This window comes from Diabrotica virgifera, chromosome 3 (assembly GCF_917563875.1).
Source record: "Diabrotica virgifera virgifera chromosome 3, PGI_DIABVI_V3a".
NCBI lineage: Eukaryota > Metazoa > Arthropoda > Insecta > Coleoptera > Chrysomelidae > Diabrotica > Diabrotica virgifera.
In genome coordinates this window covers 179376247-179397346 of record NC_065445.1, presented here as the reverse complement: position 1 = coordinate 179397346, position 21100 = coordinate 179376247, and the positions used below count along the sequence as shown (strand labels likewise).

The following is a 21100-nucleotide window of genomic DNA, read 5'->3' as shown; positions in this document are numbered from 1 at the left end:
TGAGTCCTTTAGAATATTTAAAAATGGGAGAAACACATTCAAACCCCCCAAAACCCCCTTAAAAAACAGTTTTTTGGATTTTTGAAGGTGACCAGCGTTACAGAAAAATTTGAAAAAATTTAAAAATATAGTGTTTGATAAAATACACAAGACTAAGAAAAAATTAGATCTGTAGGTATCCCCAAAAAAAAGTTGTATATTTTTTTCCAAAAACAAAATTTTTTTAATTTTTTGAGGTTACGTAAACATAACCTACAGGTCTATAAAAAATAGACGTGTTTTATAAAAGCCTTAACTATGCGTGTGAATTTTTTGAAATTTAAAAATTGATTGCATCCCACCAAAAAAAATAAAATCGAAAAATAAAGTTTTTGATGGTGGGGGCAGGGGGAAGGGGGTGGTGGGTTAAAATTACGATGAATCTTATGTCTCAATCACATAGAACTTAAATAAATGAAAAAAATTGAATCCTGGTAGTGAGGGAAGGTATTTTTTAATTTATGTTTCCCGTCCATAAGTGGAAAGTTTGATGCGCCACTGTCGACGCATGTGCCACTAAAAAGTGACGGCACAGTGTTCAAACCTTTTCTTTTAGGTTCTACTATTTAAGTTATAGGGTCCCGTCGTGCCTAAAATGATTAAGAAATTTCACCTATAGCGGCTCTAACGCCCAGTTCCACCGACGTGACTTAAGTAAAAATTTGATCTTAAGAAACAATTTTTACTTAAGTCCCGTTGAGTTTCGTTCCACCAACGAAAAATCTTTACTTAAGAACAAATATTTTTGCTTAAGCTAAGTCACCTATCATGACGACTTAAGTAAAAATTTTAACTTGACGCATGCAGTGAAATTTATATTCTGTCATATATTGGCAAATAAGTGAGGTTAAATTTCTTCTGTTGATATCAGTTGATATTACGTTAGGATAACTCTCATTTTTGCGATTTAGTTTGATTTATATACTCCTATTTTTGTAAATTCTACCGTAATATATAGTATAAAGTAGTATGTAATAGTTTATAGTATATAATATAGTGTAGTGTAGTCTCTTTATCTTTGGTACACACACCATTGGTTTTTTTATTTTCATTGATGTCCTTGTATTTGGACACCAAGGAGACCAATTCCCCGTTTTTCGATCAGAAAAGTTTACTCTTTTTAATTTTTTCATATTCTTATAAACTATTTCCATACTCTGACAAATTAAAACTATTACATACCTTAAATTTAAAACTCTCTCTAAATTTTTAAACCGTTATATTTTAAAACTAGCAACTAAATTAATGCTAAACTAATTAGTAATTCTCAACTAGATTAATTTTAAATGAGCAAATAATTTTGCAAAATACACAAGAACATGACAAGAATCATATTTATACCTAATAACAATTTACAATAAATAGTGAAATGACATTTTCTAATGTCTGATGACATTAATGTCAAAAATGGCACAAATTTTCTTCTTTTTTGGTGTTTTTTCATTAAAAACGAGTCAAAAGGTTAAGAATTTTTGACAATTTTGCAAAGTTGGTATCTCTGATAATTTAAGTTTTTTCTTGGCTAAGTTAAGTAAAAACTTTTATGGTGGAACGCAAATTTTTACTAAGAAATTTTTTTGACTAAGCAAAACTGACCTAAGATTTTACTTAGATCACGTTGGTGGAACCGGGCGTTAGTCTAATAGTCATAGGATAGTCATAAGGGAGCGACAGTCGCCTGTCGTTCCCTTATCAGGCAGTCTGCAGCCTCAAGGGCTAATACCATCGACCAGGAGATCGATACTACACCAAGACACCGATACCATACAAATACCCGGAGACCGATAGCTACAGCTTGACACCTATCGACCAGGTTCGTGTTGGCGACGTGTAATGACAGAGAGGGATGATCGATTAAATGTTCGAGGTATCACCGTCACTCAGTAGATAGTTAGGAGACTTAAATCTGTCATTTTACTCCCAGACAAGCTAACATAGGTCCTAAATTAAACGCACATCAGAAATAAGCTCCACTTCAGTTTGCCCGAGAACACGTCAATTGGAACCTTGGGCATTGGAGCAAAGTTTTATTATCTGATGAGAGTCGAATGTGCTTGTAAAGTAATGACAGAAAACGACGCGTCTATAGGAGGCCCGGAAAACTATCAATAAACGACGTAATCTCCCAAAACAAAAAAATGTAAGTAGCTAAAATCACGAACCTTTCATTATATCTATTTGCGAAATGGGTCGCAGTACCGAGAGGTGCCTTCATCGGAATTTTCGTTATGTTCGTTACGTGCTTTGGCCGTTGAACATAATTTCAGATAATTGACATGAAATCGAACATTTAAAATGAAGGAAAGTTATTAAATTATGAACAAGAATCGTTTCTGGATAGAGTTTTTTCTACCCTAAACTTAAAACTATGAGTCTTATACATCTCATCAACTATACAGAACCGAACTTATGTGGAATCATCTGATATTTCTTATTATTTCAAAGCGAATTTAGAAAAAAAACACCATACTGCAATTTATTCGCATTCCGTTTTAGGTGAGAACGGCAGCAACCCTAAAAATTACGTTATACCGACCACGAAAATTAACATTCAGGTGAAGGACCAATTTTGGTCATTCTTTATGTTTTCGAGGTCGCTGAATCCGAATATGAAGTTTATTTTTATCTAAAATTGGTAGAACATGTTCAAAAATCAAATTTTGTGCAAAAATGCAAAAAATAAATTTAGGTAATTTTTCAACTTTAATTCGCCGTATCTTTGGTTGCTGTAAATCTTTCCTTTACAAAATTTTATTGTATCATCTTTGAAGTATTTAGATAACAATGAGATTTGTTCAAGATGTTTAAACAAATTAAAAGAGGAGTAGTGCACACCCCACTTGTGCACAAGATGATTGAATCGATTATTGTTGAAAGGGGGTAAGCGCCATTTTCTACTTTTCGAGTTACATTAAAAAACGCTTCTCTCTTTCTTTATCCGCGTCATTTAGTGGTGAATGGAAACAAGCACTGATGCACTGCATGTATATAGTTTATACAGCGAAACTGAATTTAATACCAAATGACATGCATAAAGAAAGAGAGAAGGGTTTTTTACTATAACTCGAAAGGTTGAAAATGGTGCTTTCCCCCTTTCAACAATAAACGATTCAAACTAACATAGCAGTAAAAAATAAGTCATGAAGAAGTTTTCTGAAAAATTTCAGGTCAAAATATGCAATAGGATAAATGTTATGTGACTTTATAGACGAGTGGCCCTCCCCAAAAAAAACACTTATTTTTCGAAATTCTGTCCACGGTGTGGTAAATGGCTAATTTTGGTCATACTTCATGTTTTTGATGGTGCTGAAAACAAAAATGGGGTTTATATTTAATTTTAAGTGGGCAAACATTGTAAAAATAGGGAAAAATTGCGATTTTGACAATGTCCCCCCACATAAAATTCAAAATAAACCTCATTTTCGTTTTTAGCACCATCAAAAACATAAAGTATGACCAAAATTAGTCATTCACCACACTGTGGTCAGTATCTCGAGAAATAAGCATTTTTTGTGGTGTGCCGCTGGTCTATAAAAAAGCCATATAACTTTTTTTTTCCTGTTGTATATTTTGACTTGAAATTTTCTTGACCAGAAAACTTCTTCATGACTTAGTATGTTTTAATGCTGTGTTGGTTAAAATTATAGGTAAACTAAAAATTTTGTCACTCAACTTTTTTAAGTAAACATGAAACTAACGAAATCTGACGACAAAATGTTTAAAAATCAACAACTTCTCTTTTAATTATTATAAACATTTCGGAGAAATCTCATTGCTATCTAAATACTTCAAAGAGGATACGTTAAAATTTTAAAAAGAAATATTTACAGCGACCAAAGATACAGCGGGTTAAAATTAAAAAATCATCAAAATTATTTTTGGCATTTTTGCTTCAAATTTGATTTTTGAACATATTCCACCAATTCTAGATAAAAATAAACTTTATATTCGGATTCAGCGACCTCATAAACATAAAGAACGTACAAAATTTGCCATTCACCTATCATGGTCGCTTTTTAGATTTTAGACTGGATATTAACATTAGTTGACAGCGACGTCGTCACCAGCAACGAACGAGGTGGCTGTTTGGTTAAGGTTTTGAATATTTTGGATAACAGTTACTTATGTAATCGCGTTAATTATTAATTAATTTAAATAATAAGATTATTTGATTACTATCTATGTATTCAGTGATTACAGTAATTTATATACTATACAATAAAATATAATAATCTAGAAAAGAGAAAAAATGATAAAGTGATATTAATAATATACTGTTACCATGGAACAATACTTTTGAACACCTTTAACAAATAAAATCTTTGTTTATATGCAGTGCATGTCGTACTTAATCTTAGTTTAAATTAAACAATATTTATCTTAAAGCAAGTTAATCACCAATATTTAAAAATAAAGGAAATAATAAAATCTTAAAATAACAAATTGAAACCACTTTTTCTGAGTAAAGAACATACAAAAGTGGTAAGAAGCACACAACTAAAATGAAAACAAATGTACGTGGCTCTCCCTTAATAAAAGGACGGTGAATCAGATATACCATGTCATGATTGAAAGTGAATACATGAATATCATTCAACAGGTAAGAAGTATGAGAGAAGCCGAAATCGATCCGGACCAGTGGCACTTTCAGATCCTCATGTTTAGTCTCTGGAAGGTACATCAGTACACGCATCGATTTTGGGAGTTCCTCAGCTTTAAAAACCTTCCACTCTGTCTTTTCTTCCAAGAAATCCGTTGTAATCTTTAAGGACTCTTCGTCAGCTCATATCAACCCATAGTATCCACCCATGAGCCGATTACCTTCGTAACGAGGTGCGCAAGGAACCTCATCGATAAGTTTAATTAGGGCTTATTTTATTGCACCAACGTCTTTTGCTTATACAGATTTGTCTGGGTATTTTTTGGAAATGATTGTCGTCTTTATCCCCGCAGAGCAGCTTTGTAGTTGCCGCTGAGCTCTTTGAAAGAGGCAGCAGCAAGAGGCAGTCTTTTTTAGAAGTGTCAATTCCCTGTTTTCAGGGTTTTCTCTGTGCACCAGAGATTTTTTGCAGAGAAACCTCATCCTTCTCAGTATCTTTTAAAGGAGTCCGCATTGCGTCCTCAGTATTTTTATTACCCTATGTGGTGGGTTTGTTTTCTTCCAGATCCTGCCGAACCGTCTCAGTGGAAATTTGAGTGTTAGTTGGGTCCTCCTGCGAGACCCCTAGGTTTAAATCTTTTAAATTTTTGCATGGTTCTATATTGAACCCACGAGTATGGGAGAAGTAAACTGTCCATGACAACAGCGCTCCCTGTGCCGGTATAAGGCCTTAATTAAAAGGGGGTGTGACCTGGTTCCCCCAGTCGACCATTTGAGACAGTTCAATTTAGACACACAACTGCCATGCAGGCCTCGGCACGGTACACAATTACACCTTTACCTTGTGTGTTGGGGGTGTAGGTTTAGTGGGAAAAGGGATGAAGGAGGATAACCTTTTCTGGTTGTACTCATAGTGTAGGATAGATACAACTGGTAGATGGTTTCAGGTCGGTTGACTATATATTGGCGATGTTAGCAGTGCCGTTGACTGGAGATGTGGCAGTGAAGGCCAGAGGGTCTTCTACTTAAATTTGCGCCAGGGTAGTGGTACAACCAGATATGGGTGGGTTAACTTCCCCACGGGGAAGTTAACCCCGACCAGATATGGACGGGCTACTTCTTGGTCGCTGAAGTAGTTCATACATTCCTAGTCTCTCAACTACCTAGGAAAGATTCCCAAATATTCCAGAGAGCTAATTCGTGACAGAAACTGGTCTATCGAGGTTGTTTCACATCCTTTCATACTTCCCATTCACCAGACCTTGCCCGTTTATTGGGGGTACCTTCATTCATCGGAGAGCTCCTTATTAGGGAGATCCCATGCATTCATACACACATACTTGATCCAATTCCTACGCCAGATTACAGCCCTATCTGAACAGTCAGCTTCAGCCCCCGAACCAACGTCAAGGTCCTGAAACCGCGAATTGGAGGCGAATGCTGGGGGAGGCCAGGGCCCGACTTGGACTGTAGCGCCATAGTAGAGAGAGAGGGAGAGAGAGAGAGAGAGAGAGAGAGAGAGAGAGAGAGAGAGAGAGAGAGGGAGAGAGAGACATGGAGAGACAGAGAAAGACATAGAGAGACAAAGACAGACATAGAGAGACAGAGAGAGACAGAGAGAGACAGAGAGAGACAGAGAGAGACAGAGAGAGAGAGACAGACAGACAGACAGAGACAGAGACAGAGACAGAGAGAGAGAGAGAGAGACAGACAGAGAGAGACAAACAGAGAGAGAGAGAGAGAAAGAGAGAAAGAGAGAGTGGAAATAATGACGCAGTGGAAAAATCATTTCGAAGAATTATTATTTAATAGTGACGTGTGGCACAAAAGAGTATACAACTGGGCAGTTGGAGAAGATAAGATAGTTGAAAGGCAACCTGCAAAAGAGTAGGTGGAGACAGCAATATAAGAAACGAAAAATAACAGAAATCCTGGTAAAAGTGATACATGCATAGAAATAATCAAGTTTTGTGGAGATCAGCTACATAGAATCAGCTACATAGATAACAGACTTATGTGCAATAATCAACGAGTGGTTACTACCGCAATTGACAGCTCATGGCATTGCTGACATTGTATATTTTTCTTGTTTGCAAAGACCTACTTTTGGTATCATTATAACCTCTGCAGTTTTCCAAAGGAGGGGAACATATCTAAGCCTAAAGGATGCATTTATTAGTGTAGTAAGCTTTACTATGGCTTTTCTAGGTAATTTTTTTAGTATCAACAACAACGTCAAACCCAGGCGCTTTTTTTGTATTGATGTTTTTGATTAATTTTTGAACTTCTTTTGTAGTAGTCAGTTGTATGTTAACAGAATCAAAAGCTAATGGTTCATCGTCTACATGAGTTTCCCCAGGGTTTGGCCGAAATATGTTTTCTAAATAATCAGCGAACGCATCCACTTTCTCTTTGGGATTTCTTGCCCATGTTCTGTTTTCTTTTCGTAGAGGAGGTACATGCTGAACTGGCTTATTTATCTTTTTGGTTGCCTTCCAAAGGAAGTAATCGGTGCATTCATCATCAGTTAGTTCTCTCAGGTACTTATTGATTGATTCCCTTTGCAGCTGTTGTGTGAGCCTATTAAGCTTATTTTTATTTTCTGTAATTCGAGTTCTTTGCCATATCTTCCGAGCCTTTCTTTTTTCCTGTATCAAGTCTCTAATTTCTTTGGGGTAATTGTTTCCTACTGTTTTTCTTTGGATTATAGGTGTGTTGTTCCACGCTGCCTGCTGGATGTTTATCATAAATAGCTCGGTTTCTTGTTCCAATTGTTCTGTCGTTTGAATAAATCCATTGAACTCAATTTTCTCATTAATTTCTGATTGGAAGTTTACCCAGTCCGTAAACTTATTGGTCAACGCGGGTTTCATTTCAGTGGTAACAATTTGCTCACTAATTGTTAGTAGAATTGGAGAGTGGTCAGATATAAGCTCCTCTACATTCTCTACTTTTATAAAATTTGTTGCTACACCTCTGGATACGAAAAAATCTAGGAGGTCTGGGATTCTGTTTGCATCACTTGGCCAGTAATTGGGTTTCCCAGTAGAGTGCCATCTAAAATTGTGTCCGGTCACAACATGCTGCAATTCTTTACCTTTAGGTGTTGAGAGTCTGGAGCCCAAACAGGTATTTTTTGCATTAAAGTCTGCGCCAATTATGTATTTTTCACCCAAGGTTGACAAGAAGTTAGCATAGTCTTCTCTTTTGAGGTTATGTCTAGGAGGGAAATATGCAGCTGCAATGTTAAGTGTGTATTTCTTAGTTTTAACACTGATAGAGGCACATTGTATTTCTTCGGTTTCAATTTTTTCACGTTCCCAGTGGAGAATACTATTTTTAACAGCGACAGCAGCTCCGCCTCTGGCTGAATTTTGTGGATGTATGGCATGATAGATTTGATAACCTTGCAGCTTAATAAATGATTGTCTAGTTAGATGTGTTTCTGCAATTAGGCATATGTCTATTTTTTGTGTTTGTAGGGTTACTAATAACTCTTGCTGGTGTTGTAAGAGTCCATTTGTATTCCATTGGAGTATCCTAAGGTCCGGGGGCATTATAGTCTTATTATGATCGGCTTCTGATATTTTCAAGTCTGTCCAGCCTTTCAAGTACTTTTTTGTTAAATTCTTCTTGTTTGCTCATTTTCTCCATTATTTTTTGCAGCTTTTCGGTTACTGTGTCTGTATTATTTTCAGTTTCTGGTTGTGCTACTTGAGCATAAGATACTCCAGCTCTTCTTAAAGTTTGGTGTCTATCTTCCATATTTTCTATATTTAATCTGCTCTCAGGAGCCTTGTTATTTATATTTTTATTTCTTAGTGTTTGCAGAGCTTTTGCAGTGCTACATCCTCTATAATTAGCTGGATGGTCATTGCCGCAGTGAACACATTTTGGAGCTATATTTTTGGGTTTTTTACAGTCTTTTGTTAGATGTTCTCCAATGCATTTGACACATCTTGGTTCCCTTTTGCAGTAATTGTGTGTGTGTCCATATTCCTGGCAGCGCTTGCATTGGGGCAGTAATTTAGGTTTTCTGAAAGCCTCTATTTGTACTCTCATATTTAATATTTCATTAATGGCATATATTTTTTTTTATATCTTCATCTTTATCAAAGGATAAAGTAAAAAGCGGAAGTGGCGTTTTATCTTTCCCGGTTAGTATTTGATTTACCTCCAGTATTTTGAAGCCTTTGTTCTTTAGGTCTTTTACAATTTGTGCAGCTTTGCATGACTGGTGTAAGTTTCTTGCAACTACCTTGACAGGTCTTGACTGTTTGTTTTCAAATGAAAACCATTCCATTTCCGTATTGTTTAAGACTTCAGTTAGACTCCTGTATGCATCTGAGTCAGTGACATTGATTTTCATATTCCCTCCAGCCAACATGGTTGCCTGGAATTGTATCTTGTTTTTATGTAGATAATCTGACAATTCGTCATATTTTTGTACTTTATTAATTATAATTGGTGGAGGTTTTATATTAACCGGTTGCAGTTTGTTACTTTTGGTACTCGTTTCAGGGGATTGTACCTGCGGTGAGTTGCTAGCTTTTCTTTTTTTTGAGTTTCTAACCCTAATCCATTCTGTCTTTCTGCTTAGTTCTTCAACATCTGTATGATATTCGGTTTGGTCTTTTTTAGTGTTCTCCTCAACTGGTTCTATTTTATTTTGAATTATCTCAACTTGTATTTGAAGCTGTTTAATAGTGACTTCTAATTTTTCTCTTAATTGTTTTTCACTCATCCAAGCATTATACAACGCCTGCTCATTTTGACTGCGGGCTTGATTTTCGTTAAACAAAGCTTGGTTTTGTTGAACTAGCAGCGCCTCGTTCGAGGTAGACTGCTGCGTGTACCCATCCATTTGACTATTCTGATTATCATTCTCAGTAGAATAAATAATGATTTAACAAATATTTATTAAATAAAAATTAACTACTTACTCAGTTTATCACTAATCACTTTCGATATTATTAATTACTCGATAAAAAAACATCCTTCACTTCAACGGTTTGGAAAAGATTTATTTTTAATTGTTTATAATTGTTTATTAATAGCCTTTAATTACAGAACTGAAAAACTGAGTGTAAACACGTCCAGTTCGTTTCGCTGCTCGATTAGGAATCTGACAACAATGTAATTGCCACTATAATATCGGCCGCCTCAGAAAACCCTTACCCACCAAAATCTATAAAAATCGTGCAAGCTGTTTCCGAGATAATTGAGTGTTTCCATACAAAAAACTCACCCTGTATAATATGTTTCGAATGAGGACTTCCGAGATAGGTTATTCCCAATACTGTTACGTCAATAACATGCTGAAGCGGATGAGCATATGAACATGGCGTCGTACCAAGTTGTGTTGGGACAATGGAGGTATACACACCAACGTTTTACATAAATAACTAATCAATAAATAACTTGCAAAAAAAATTGCGTTATTATTTTTCCCTCTGTAGCCTAACAAAAACAATTTATTAGTGTAAAGGGAGTTTCCGGCCACCCTATACTATCATAGGCGTTTCAGATTCTTAGTAGTCATTTTTGATTAATAACCGGTGAATTCATATTTTTTATTCTTTTTTATAAATCAAATAGAGAATTAATTATAATCATTAACTAATTAATAACTAATTAAGGAATCAATTTAAAATATATAGGTATATAAAATATATACTAAGAAAGATGATAATACCTAGTAATATTTCATAGCAATTACAATCTTTTTCTTGGCCTATTATATTTTACTAATTGTTATTGTGTTTCCTGATTTGGTAAAGGAAATAGCCATAAATTCTCTTGACAGTTCCATTCTAAGAAGTTATTGTTTTCCAAAGAGAAAACACATAAACAGGCTTAAGTTACGCGTTCCTGGTCGTCCCAAATTCTTTATCTTCGTTTAAGAGAATAAAAAGTAATGGGTATTTAAAGCAATAGAAAGCAGTCATTACCGCGTTTATATAAGGATATTGAGAGCTCACCTACAGCGGTCGTATATAACTTTTAAGATAAAGTGACTCGCGAGATTACGCCGACCTACCACAACAAATTAAAATTGTTTAAGTGATACTGTTTACAGGTTCTTGCGGTTATAAAATGCGTACGCAGGTTTAAGGCATTTTAAATGTTTTTATAGATATGATTGTGTAGATACACTGGAGAGCGTAAAGTTTTAATTTAAAGTTATCTACTTTTTTGGCACGGGCTACCGTCGCTCAGCCAGTCACAACAATAACTCTATTATAAATTCTAAAAGGAAAAAACAAAACAGTAAGAAAAAGAATAGTGTAATGATATGATGCCACAGCGGGCGATGGGCCGGTCGACCAGAGACGACCGTAGAAGTATCCATGTTTTACTGAGTCTGTCGTCCTGAAAAAGCTACCCGTTACAATAGTATCCACAGAGAACGACAGTTCTCACCAGTGGCGCACAACACCCCTACAAGCGACACTATATATACACGAAATTTTCGATTTTCTAAACCTGACTGAATTGAAAATTGGGCCAAATCCCATCTTAAAGTTTAGGAAAAGACTCGTCCATCCATATGTTACCTCTCCATTTTGGTCCAAGGGTGTGGATTTTACGGCCCTTCCCATTTAAAGCCTGTTTTTCGTTCTCGTCCCCAAAACTCCCAAAAATTTCAAAAATTTAAGCCCGACCTTTGCGGCTTCTAATAGCACAGATCATTACCTTTCCAACGCATGTTTAATTTTGAAAATCGGTTATACCATTCAAAAGTTATCGAGCTCAGAAATATGACTCAATTTTTATTTAAAAAATGTAAAATGTTTGTGGATATGTATGTATGTATGTATGTATGTATGTGTGTGGAAAAGTTACACCGATCTGAATTTTTTTTTCTGTGTTTCAAGAAGGTGTGAGGGCCGATTCAGAACCGGTCTAATTTTTGACTTCTGACTACCCGTAAGCCAGCTAGAGGACTAGGTAGATACAAAATAGCATATTTTTTGGGCGTATATATCTTAGGTTCAAGGAAAGACGGGAAAACCGCAAATACACCAAATCAATAGGGTTGAGTTAAGCTTTCAAGTGGCGCCTAAGCGATCAAGCTGAGTCATACACACTGCTCGCCATAGAGAAAAAACCGAAAAATTAAACTTTGAAAATTTTGGTTTTTCGACAATTACTCAAAATTTCAACCTACGAATTGCACCAATAACTGAGCGTTTGTAGAAGGACTCAGGACGCGTCTAACGGTGTATACCTCATATCTGGGAAAATTCGAATTTTTAAGTTATAGGCTTCATAAGTATAATCAAATCTATTTCTTACGGGAAAAACGGTTTTTCAAGCTCAATAATTCCTGTAATACGTTCAGTTATCATACTCGATCTTGGATGCTGGTCAGATACTACTTGTCAATACGTTTCAGATTCATGTTTAGTGATCAACATCAGGTAAACCGTTCAGAAGTTATAGAGCTCCAAAAGTATAATTAGTCCAGGAACTGAAATTTTTCACTTCGCAATTTTTATAGAATGGATAGATTTGCTTGAAAATTTGACAATAAGTAGTGGATAGTCCAAGGATCAAAATCTATATGATGCCGAAAGACGCTTTTACCATGGGGTTGTTGCCACCTCATCTCGAGGGTGGAAATTTTGTATTATATTTTGACCGCAAATGCTGGTAAAAATATTAATTATAAGCAAAAAAATGTTCATTATACATTTTTTTTATAAAATTAATAGTTTTCGATTTATTGGTTATCGAAGCTGTTAGTTTTATATCGAAAAAATTACCAGAGAACGGCAGTTCTCGCCAGTGGCGCAGAAATACGCCCCCCTACACGCGACACTATTATATACACGAAATTTTCAATTTTCTAAATCTGACTGAATTGAAAATTGTGCCAACTCCCATCTTCAAGTTCAGAAAAAGACTCACCCATTCATATGTCAACCATCCATTTTGGTCCAAGGGTGTCGATCTTACGGCCCTTCCTATTTAGGTCTGTTTTTCGTTCTGGCCCCCAAAACTCCCAAAAACTTCAAAAATTTAAGTCCGACCTTTGCGGCTTCTAACAGTACTGATCATTACCTTTCCAACGCATGTCTAATTTTGAAAATCGGTTATACCATTCAAAAGTTATAGAGCTTAGAAATGTGACTTAATTTTTATTTAAAAAAGGGAAAATGTTTGTGGATATAAAATATATGTATGTGTGTTTGAAAGTTAAACCGATTTGATATTTTTCCTCTGTGTTTGAAGAGGGGGTCAGGGTCGATTTAGAACCGGTGTAGTTTGTGACTTTTGACCACCCATAAGCCAGCTATAGGACTTGGTAGGTACAAAACGGCATATGTTTTGGGGGTATATATATTCGGATCAAGAAGAGCCAGGAGAACCGCAAATACATCAAATTAATAGTGTTGACTTAAGCTTTCAAATGGTGTCTAAGCCGTCAGAATCAGACATACACACGGCTCAGTATAGCCGAAAAACTGAAAAACTAAACTTTGAAAATTTTGGTTTTTCGACAATTACTCAACATTTCAACCTACAAATTGCGCCAATAACTTAGCGTTTATAGAAGTACACCAGACGAATTTAACGGTGTATACCTAATATCCCGGAAAATTTGAATTTTTTAGGTTATAGGCTTCATAAGTATGATAAAATCTATTTCCTGTGGGAAAAACGGTTTCTCAAGTTCAATAATTCCTGTAGTAGCTTCAATTTTCATACTTGACCTTAGATCCATCAGATACTACTGGTCAATACGTTTCAAACTCATGTTTACTGATCAAAATCGGTTAAGCCGTTTAGAAGTTTTTAAGCTACAAAAGTATAATCCAATTTACGATTATTCCCGAAATGGTTTATGTAGTTGTAGTGGTTACGACGCTAAATTTGATCTGGCAACGGGCAATCCGACTTCATTTACCGGCCATCTCAATTTTTTTTCAATCTATTTCGAATAAAAAAAAATCTAGTGTACATTCGATGGACACTAGATCATTTGGGAGATAATGCAACAAAGGTGACCATTTATAAAGCTTGACGTGTAATAGAGGAACATTGCATTCAACTTCATACATTTAATTTATAAATAACTTTGAAAAACTCCTGATACAAGAATAAAAAACCGCTAAACGCCGTAAAAATGAGTGGCGCATAAAATATTCCAGCTACAAAAGATCTGATATGAATATTACGTGGCGCGAAAATGAATTTTCATTTGATGCAAAACAAAATTCTAGTTTTATTTTAAAAGATTTTTCCATAATATTTGCTAAATTTGAAGTAAACGCGCCACAAAAGAGTTTCAAAATTCAAACTGTATCAAAGTTACTCTTTTGTGGCGCGTTTACTTCAAATTTAGCAAATATTATGGAAAAATCTTTTAAAATAAAACTAGAATTTTGTTTTGCATCAAACGAAAATCCATTTTCGCGCCACGTAATATTCATATCAGATCTTTTGTAGCTGGAATATTTTATGCGCCACTCATTTTTACGGCGTTTAGCGGTTTTTTATTCTTGTAATATATTACTCAGCGAGCATTTAATTACGATCATTATGATGCGAGTCTAATGGATACGAAGCGAGCCGCTTGGCGGCGAGCTTCGTATACAATACGAGCATCATGTATGTATAGCGTCAACAGGTCTCTTAGGCCCATTGCTGGATGGATAATTTCCATCGTTTTCTGTTCTTAGCTGTCTGCTTCCAATCTATGATTCCCAACTCACTGACGTCTTCCATTACTGCATCTCTTCATTTCATTCTTGGTCTTTTTTTGCCCTCCTGTGCCCTCCAACCAATATTTTTGACTTGTCTGCCTTCTTGCATTCTTTCTAGATGACCAAGCCATTCTAGTCTGCGTTATTCTAGAAAGGTCAAAATATCGAGACAAGATACAAGATAGCAATAACAGTTTTACAAACGTATTACGATAAAGATTAAAACTGGAAACAAATAACTTAGTCCAGTCGAGTTAGACAAAAAAGGCCTAACTTTGGATAACGAGCTGTCCCAAAATTTATTATTCTAACATTCTTACTTTGGGGGGGGGGTTCAATAGTAGTGTAAATTGCGACTGAATTCCGCCATTGCGTTAGCTGCCATAACGGAAGAGGGGAAAGCATAATTATTTCATTTATTAATAACTTTACGACATAAGTAAATTGTAGGTAAACAAAAATATTATAGAGAATCATATTTTATAAATTTTTAATTTATTTTTTTTGCTAATACCAACATTGTAGGTATGCGTTAAAGGTGCGAGCGTAAGAACTTGCGAGAATTGGTTATATAGAAATTGTTTTTGTAAAGTATCTCGGCCTTTGTAAACTATTTGACAAAACAGTACGGACTTAAATTATTGAAATTGTGATTTCCTACAATTTCTTTCTGCGAATTTTTTTGTGCGGTCGATATTTTCGGAGTTAAGGGGACAACAGTAACTAAGTATAATTATTGAGTTATCTTATTTATTATTAACTTTACGATATAAATGTTGATACATAAACAAAAATAGAGGGGATTAAATTTTATACAATTTTGATTTCTTGGATTTTTTATATTAAAATCAACATTTAAGGTCCTACGTCTATAAGAAGTCTAATGAGATACTAGCGATTAACGAACCCTTGACGCTGACATCATCAGCAGCAAGCCATAAACAAGAACGAGCCTAAGAATTTAAACATAGATTTTAGCAAATAAACATGAAATATTAAAATTTTATAAAATGGGTACACTTTTCTCCATTGTTTTTTATGCACAATTATATCATACAGTTAAAAATAAATGAGATTCAATTCAATAATAATTATGCTTCCCCTTTCCACTGTTTTCCCCTTAACTCAGAAAATATCGACCACACGAAAAAAATTGTAAAAAATAAATTGTAGTAAATCGAATTTTCAACAATTTTAGTTCCTACAATTTTTGGAAAAGTTGAAAATGGTGAAGATATTAAGTATCATCGGTTCTCCCTTAAAATTAAGATGGCGACTAACGCAACGGCGAACTTCAGTGGCGATTTTAAATTTACACTGCTATTGATCCCTCGCACCTAAAGCTTAGATTAATAAAATTGAGAACAGCTCGCCATGCAAGATAAGACTTTATCCCGACTGGACTAACTTCTTCCTCTTCTTCTTCTTCTACGGCACTACAGCCTAAATTGAGCCTTGGCCTCCTTTATTTTTTGCCTCCACCCTTGCTTGTCTGTGGCTGCTCTTCTCCATACACGGACTCCTAAAAGGGCTTATGCGTCGCTGTTTACTGTGTCTTCCCAGCGCTTTCTTGGCTTTCCAACCGGTATTTTTCCCTGCATTCTAGAATTCAGTGCTCTTTTTGGTAGCCTATCCTCTCCCATAGTTATCACATGTCCGGCCCATTGCAATCTTTGTATTCTAATGAAGTCTGATAGGGGTGTTTCCTTATAAAGTTGATAAAGCTCGTTGTTGCATCGGCTTCTGCAGAATCCGTTTTCCCTCACAGGTCTTAGTATTCTGCTCAGTACTTTCCTTTCGAATGTGTCGAGTTTGTTTTTGGATGTTTCTTTCAAGACCCATGCTTCACTGCCATAGCATGCTATTGATCGAGTTAAGGTTTTATAGATTCCTATCTTTGTATTTCGGTGGATATTTTTAGACCTAAATATATGGAAGAGGGCAAAATAAGCTCCGTTTGCCTGCGTTATTCTCTGTCGTATTTCTCCATCTTCTGATCCGTCGGCATATAGTTCTACTCACAGGTATGTAAACTTTCCAACCGTTTCAATGTCATCGGCATGTATAATGTTTTGTGGAACTATATTTCTTCTCGTCTGTATCATTATTTTTGTTTTTTCTGTGTTAATTTCCAGACCTAGCTTTTTTGTTTGCGTTGTTAACTCTGCGTATGTTTCCTGTGCGCCTATTGATGTTCTACTCATAATATGTATTAATATCATCGGCATAAGCGGCCAGTTGAACTGGACTAACTAGCAAGATGTAATGTTGTTATCATTCGGCTGAAGTTCCCTGCCGTAAAATCTACTGCCAAACAGCTTCTGTTTCATGGAAGTGAGCATTTTGCGATATAGTTCCATTTTTGCCAATCCACGTCAAATTCTCTTCATCTGCCGCTGCTTCTGTTTCATCGTCGCTGTCTTTATCTTTACTATCTTTTTCATATTCAATTGTTTGCTCTGATTCTGCGTACAACTCTTCAGCTTCATTGTTGAGCAAATCCTAGGTCATCTGCCTATTCGCTGTAGGGAATGCGATGCAATTCATCGTAAACTTAATCTTTAAAATAATAAAACCATTCAAAGCTAATGGTTTAACTTTGACGTGATCTACGTATATAAATAATGCCAGCAACAAGGGTTAAAATGTCCAGAAAATAAATTTTATATTTTTAATCTCTAAGGGTTAGTTTTCCCATTATTTTCTAGAATGTATTATATGTTTATGAGAGAAGCTTTTTTTGTTAGAGGCTACTTTTTTTGCTAACTATCTGAGTAATAATTATTTTCAGTAGTAATTTCACGAGAGCTCTAAAATTATCGATTTGTTAAGTGGCACGAGGGCAGCAGTCGATAATAATTTTAGAGATCGAGTGTAATTCGCTGAGATTTTTTCATGAATGAAACTGTCTATTTATACCATTTTAACTAATGTTTTATTGACATCTTCACCTGAATATTTGCTAAACCTGTTTCTTGGTGTTATCTGTGACATGTTGTAAAATATTAATTTTCATTAATGTCACTGAATGTTCAGTTTTGCGTAGTAACGGAGGGTATTTGACGTAATGCTTGACGACGGGATATTATCAAAAATTATCGCTGTGTTTTTTATTTCTGTAGTTTTCTATTGGTCGGAATCTCCTATGAATGAAATAATCACTATTAAATATAGTAGGAAAAATTAAAGATTACCCATAAGCAATCATATTAAATACATTTTTTCTATGTTCCAGAAAGTAGTGAACCAGTACCAGTATTATAAGAACAGTTTATATAATTATGTACTTGCGCTGGCCAATTTCTTTTTGTGACACGGTGACGGGAAATACAGCGTGTTTTATATGTTCGTTCATGGGTAATCTTTCATTTTTCCTACTATACATAATTTTAAACTGGTCAGAGCGATATTAATGTTTTGATTTTGATATTTTAGGTATTGACTATATTAATAAGGACAATTTTCTGGACGAACTAGATAATGGAGTAGTTCTTTGCCATTTGGCGCAAATTATTACCGAGGGAGTAAAAAAGGCGATAGATAAGGGACTTGTAAAAGGGGTAAGTGTGTTTAGTATTTATAAAATATTGGTGTGAGTATAGGATCTGTCCATAGTTTCGTACACAAACAGTGTTACGTACAAACTGGATACAGCAAAGTTTCTGTGCAATGGGGCCCTCGCCATTTGTCAAAATTTGCGTATGGGTTTATTTTTGCAATAGCTCACGCCAACAGTGTTTGCAACAGCAAGTGTAACCAAAATGGTAATGACTTTAAAAAATTACTTCTTCTTCGGGTGCTATGTCCGTTTATCGAACGTTAGCAATCATGTTGGCTATCATAACTTTATTCGCAGCAGATCTGAAGAGCGATTCCGAAGTGTGACCAAACCATTATTGCCTCAAATTTCTTAACCAAGATGTTCTTCTTCTTCCTCGACTTCTTCTGCCTAATATTTTACCCTGCATAATTAGATATAGAATGCTGTATTTTTCCGGATGTCTACAAACATGCACAAAATACACGAGTTTTCTAGACTTTATCATTTTTACCAGTTCTCTGCCTTTCTTCATCCTGCTCAGAATAATATCATTACGCACCCTGTCCATCCAGCTTACTCTCAGCATTCTTCGATAGCACCATAATTCAAAGGATTCAACCATCTTAAGCATTCTTCCTGTTAAGGTCCATGACTCAACTCCGTAGAGAAGAACGGAAAACACGTAACACTTTAAAAATCTTGTCCTAAGACTCAAATTTATGTCATGACCGCATAGAATTTTCTTGTAACGGAAAAATGCTGATTTGGCTTGAGCAATTCTGCAATGTATTTCGGTGGATGGATCCCAATTATCAGTGATTCTGCTTCCCAAGTATGTTATAGCTTCAACTCTCTTAAGTTGTACATCAGTAACGTGAATTCCAGCATCGATGACATTATCCTTACTGACGACCATATATTTTGTTTTTTGGATGTTAAGGTGGAGACCATAATTACTGCACTGTGCTACCACAGAATCCAATAGATATTGTAATTCGGTATTACTACTGGCAATCAGTACAGTGTCGTCTGCATATCGGAGATTATTTATCAGTTTCCCGTTTATCACAACTCCACCTTGTGTAGTACTGAGTGCCTATTCAAGCATCTTTTCTGAATAAATGTTAAAAATTAATGGTGAAAGAATACATCCCTGTCTTACTCCACGTTGAATTTGAATCTCTTCTGTGTGATCACCGTCTACTATAACTGTGGCTTTTTGATTCCAGTACAAGTTAGCAATGATTTTTAGATCTTTATCGTCAATATTAGTTGACCTTAAAACATCTAACATCTTAGTATGTGATACTTTGTCAAATGCTTTTTCGAAATCAAGAAAACATAGGTACACATCAGCATTTACATCTCTACTCCTTTGTACTAATACCTGCAACCCAAACAGGGCCTCTCGTGTACCTAGTCCATTTCTAAAGCCAAATTGAGTTTCGCCCAAATGTTCTTCGATTATTTTATATATTCTCGCATGGATCACACGCAGAAAGACCTAAAAAATTACTAAGGAAGTAAATCTTCTCTTGTAGGTAGATGGTATATAAATTTATTAAAATTTTTCTAAAAAGATCCAAGTTGGATTAAAGTGGATACATCATAAAACAAACACTTTCGGACTAATCAGTCCATCATCAGGTTGAAACTTCAGATCTAAAGTAGTTGAAACTAACTACATAGGTAGTTACCATTATAAAAATTAAGCCATTTCGGCTACAACAATGTCGACAATAAGTCGATGCCAAAAGAATATTAAGAGTATTTGCCATTTTCTTCAGCCATTTTCTTCAGAATAGAAAGATTAGCATCAAAGATACGAAAAAATGTTAAAATATAAAATTGTAGGTAATTTTATTTCCAAGAACTTGGTTTGATAAAATTTGTTCTACGGCAAAAATTGAGTGAATCGTAAATGAGTATACCATCGAAAAACATTGATTTTTTAGATATAAAAATAACACTTTCGATAGCGAATAAATCAAAAACTATTAATTTTATCAAAAAAATGTATACATTTTTTGTTTAGAATGAATGTTTCTATTAACTTCTGCGGTCAAAATATATTAAAAAAATTTCACCCCCGAGATGAAGTGGCAACCACCCCCATGGTAAAAGTGCCTGTCGGCATCATATAGATTTTGATCCATGGACTATCCACTACTTATTCTCAAATTTTCAAGCAAATTGATACATTCTGTAAAAATTGCGAGGTGAAAAGCTTTGGTGCCTGGACTACTAAGTTAAAGTTAATTTCGTACAATCGAATGAAAAATCCTTAAAACAGGTCGTACCAGGAATGCACCTTAAAGTTATTGAAAATATCATTGCAAACTTATTTAAAATATCCGCTCTAAAAATTATATTGTTCTGAAGCTACATATTTTGTTGTGACATTTTGTACAATTTCGTATTTTTGACCAAATTTTTAATTTTACTCTAATTTTACCTTTTAGCCTCTTCCAAAAATAAGAGGAAAATGTTTTGAAAAGGCTGCAAGAGGAAGCTTCTTTTCCAGAGATAACATGGAAAACTTTATTAGATTTTGTAGATCATTAGGAGTCCATGAAAACTTGCTGTTTGAAAGTGAAGATCTTGGTGAGTTTGTATAGCAAAATAATTTAATTTTTACTTATCTTTCCTATTTTCCAATAATACCTTTGGTTCCATGTCACGTTAATAATATAAAATCAATGTGATTTAACTCTCATTAACAGAAGACTTTCATCTGACCTTGTGAATATTATCAAAAACGTCAACATAAAACAATGATAAATCAGATGTAAAAAAATGGATAAACAAATAAAATACAAAATTAAGCAGGCGAAAGAACAATGGCTGTAAATACTAATGCGCAGAAACAGAAGAATACCAAGAATGCCATGATAATTTTAGTACACATAAAAAAAAATTAAAGAATTAACTCACAACATCATCATAATCGATGATCCTCTTATACCGTAAGGTGTCGAGGTGTCTTCTTTACTCGTTATTCTCTGCGAACTTACGCCACTTTTTTCGATCCCTAGCTAATTATTTGGCTTCCTGCCACGATTTTCCTCTATTCTGCAATATTTCCATCACACTTGTATTCCACGTTTTACTTGGTCGGCCTCTCCTGTCTTTCCCTATCGGCCTCGCTTCCCATGTCATTTTAACCTGTCTGCCGTCGTTTATTCTAAATAAGTGCCCAGTCCATTT

At 35.1% G+C, this 21100-nt stretch overlaps 1 protein-coding gene across 1 annotated transcript in view; it reads left to right on the top strand.

Moving 5' to 3' along the window:
- The window catches only part of LOC114344544 (growth arrest-specific protein 2-like), a 389075-nt gene that overhangs the window by 307568 nt on the left and 60407 nt on the right, over window positions 1-21100 (top strand). The window contains exons 3-4 of the mRNA XM_050647073.1: window positions 17788-17912; window positions 20356-20497. Of these exons, the coding sequence (XP_050503030.1) occupies window positions 17788-17912; window positions 20356-20497 (267 nt within the window). The remainder of the gene's footprint in view (window positions 1-17787; window positions 17913-20355; window positions 20498-21100) is intronic.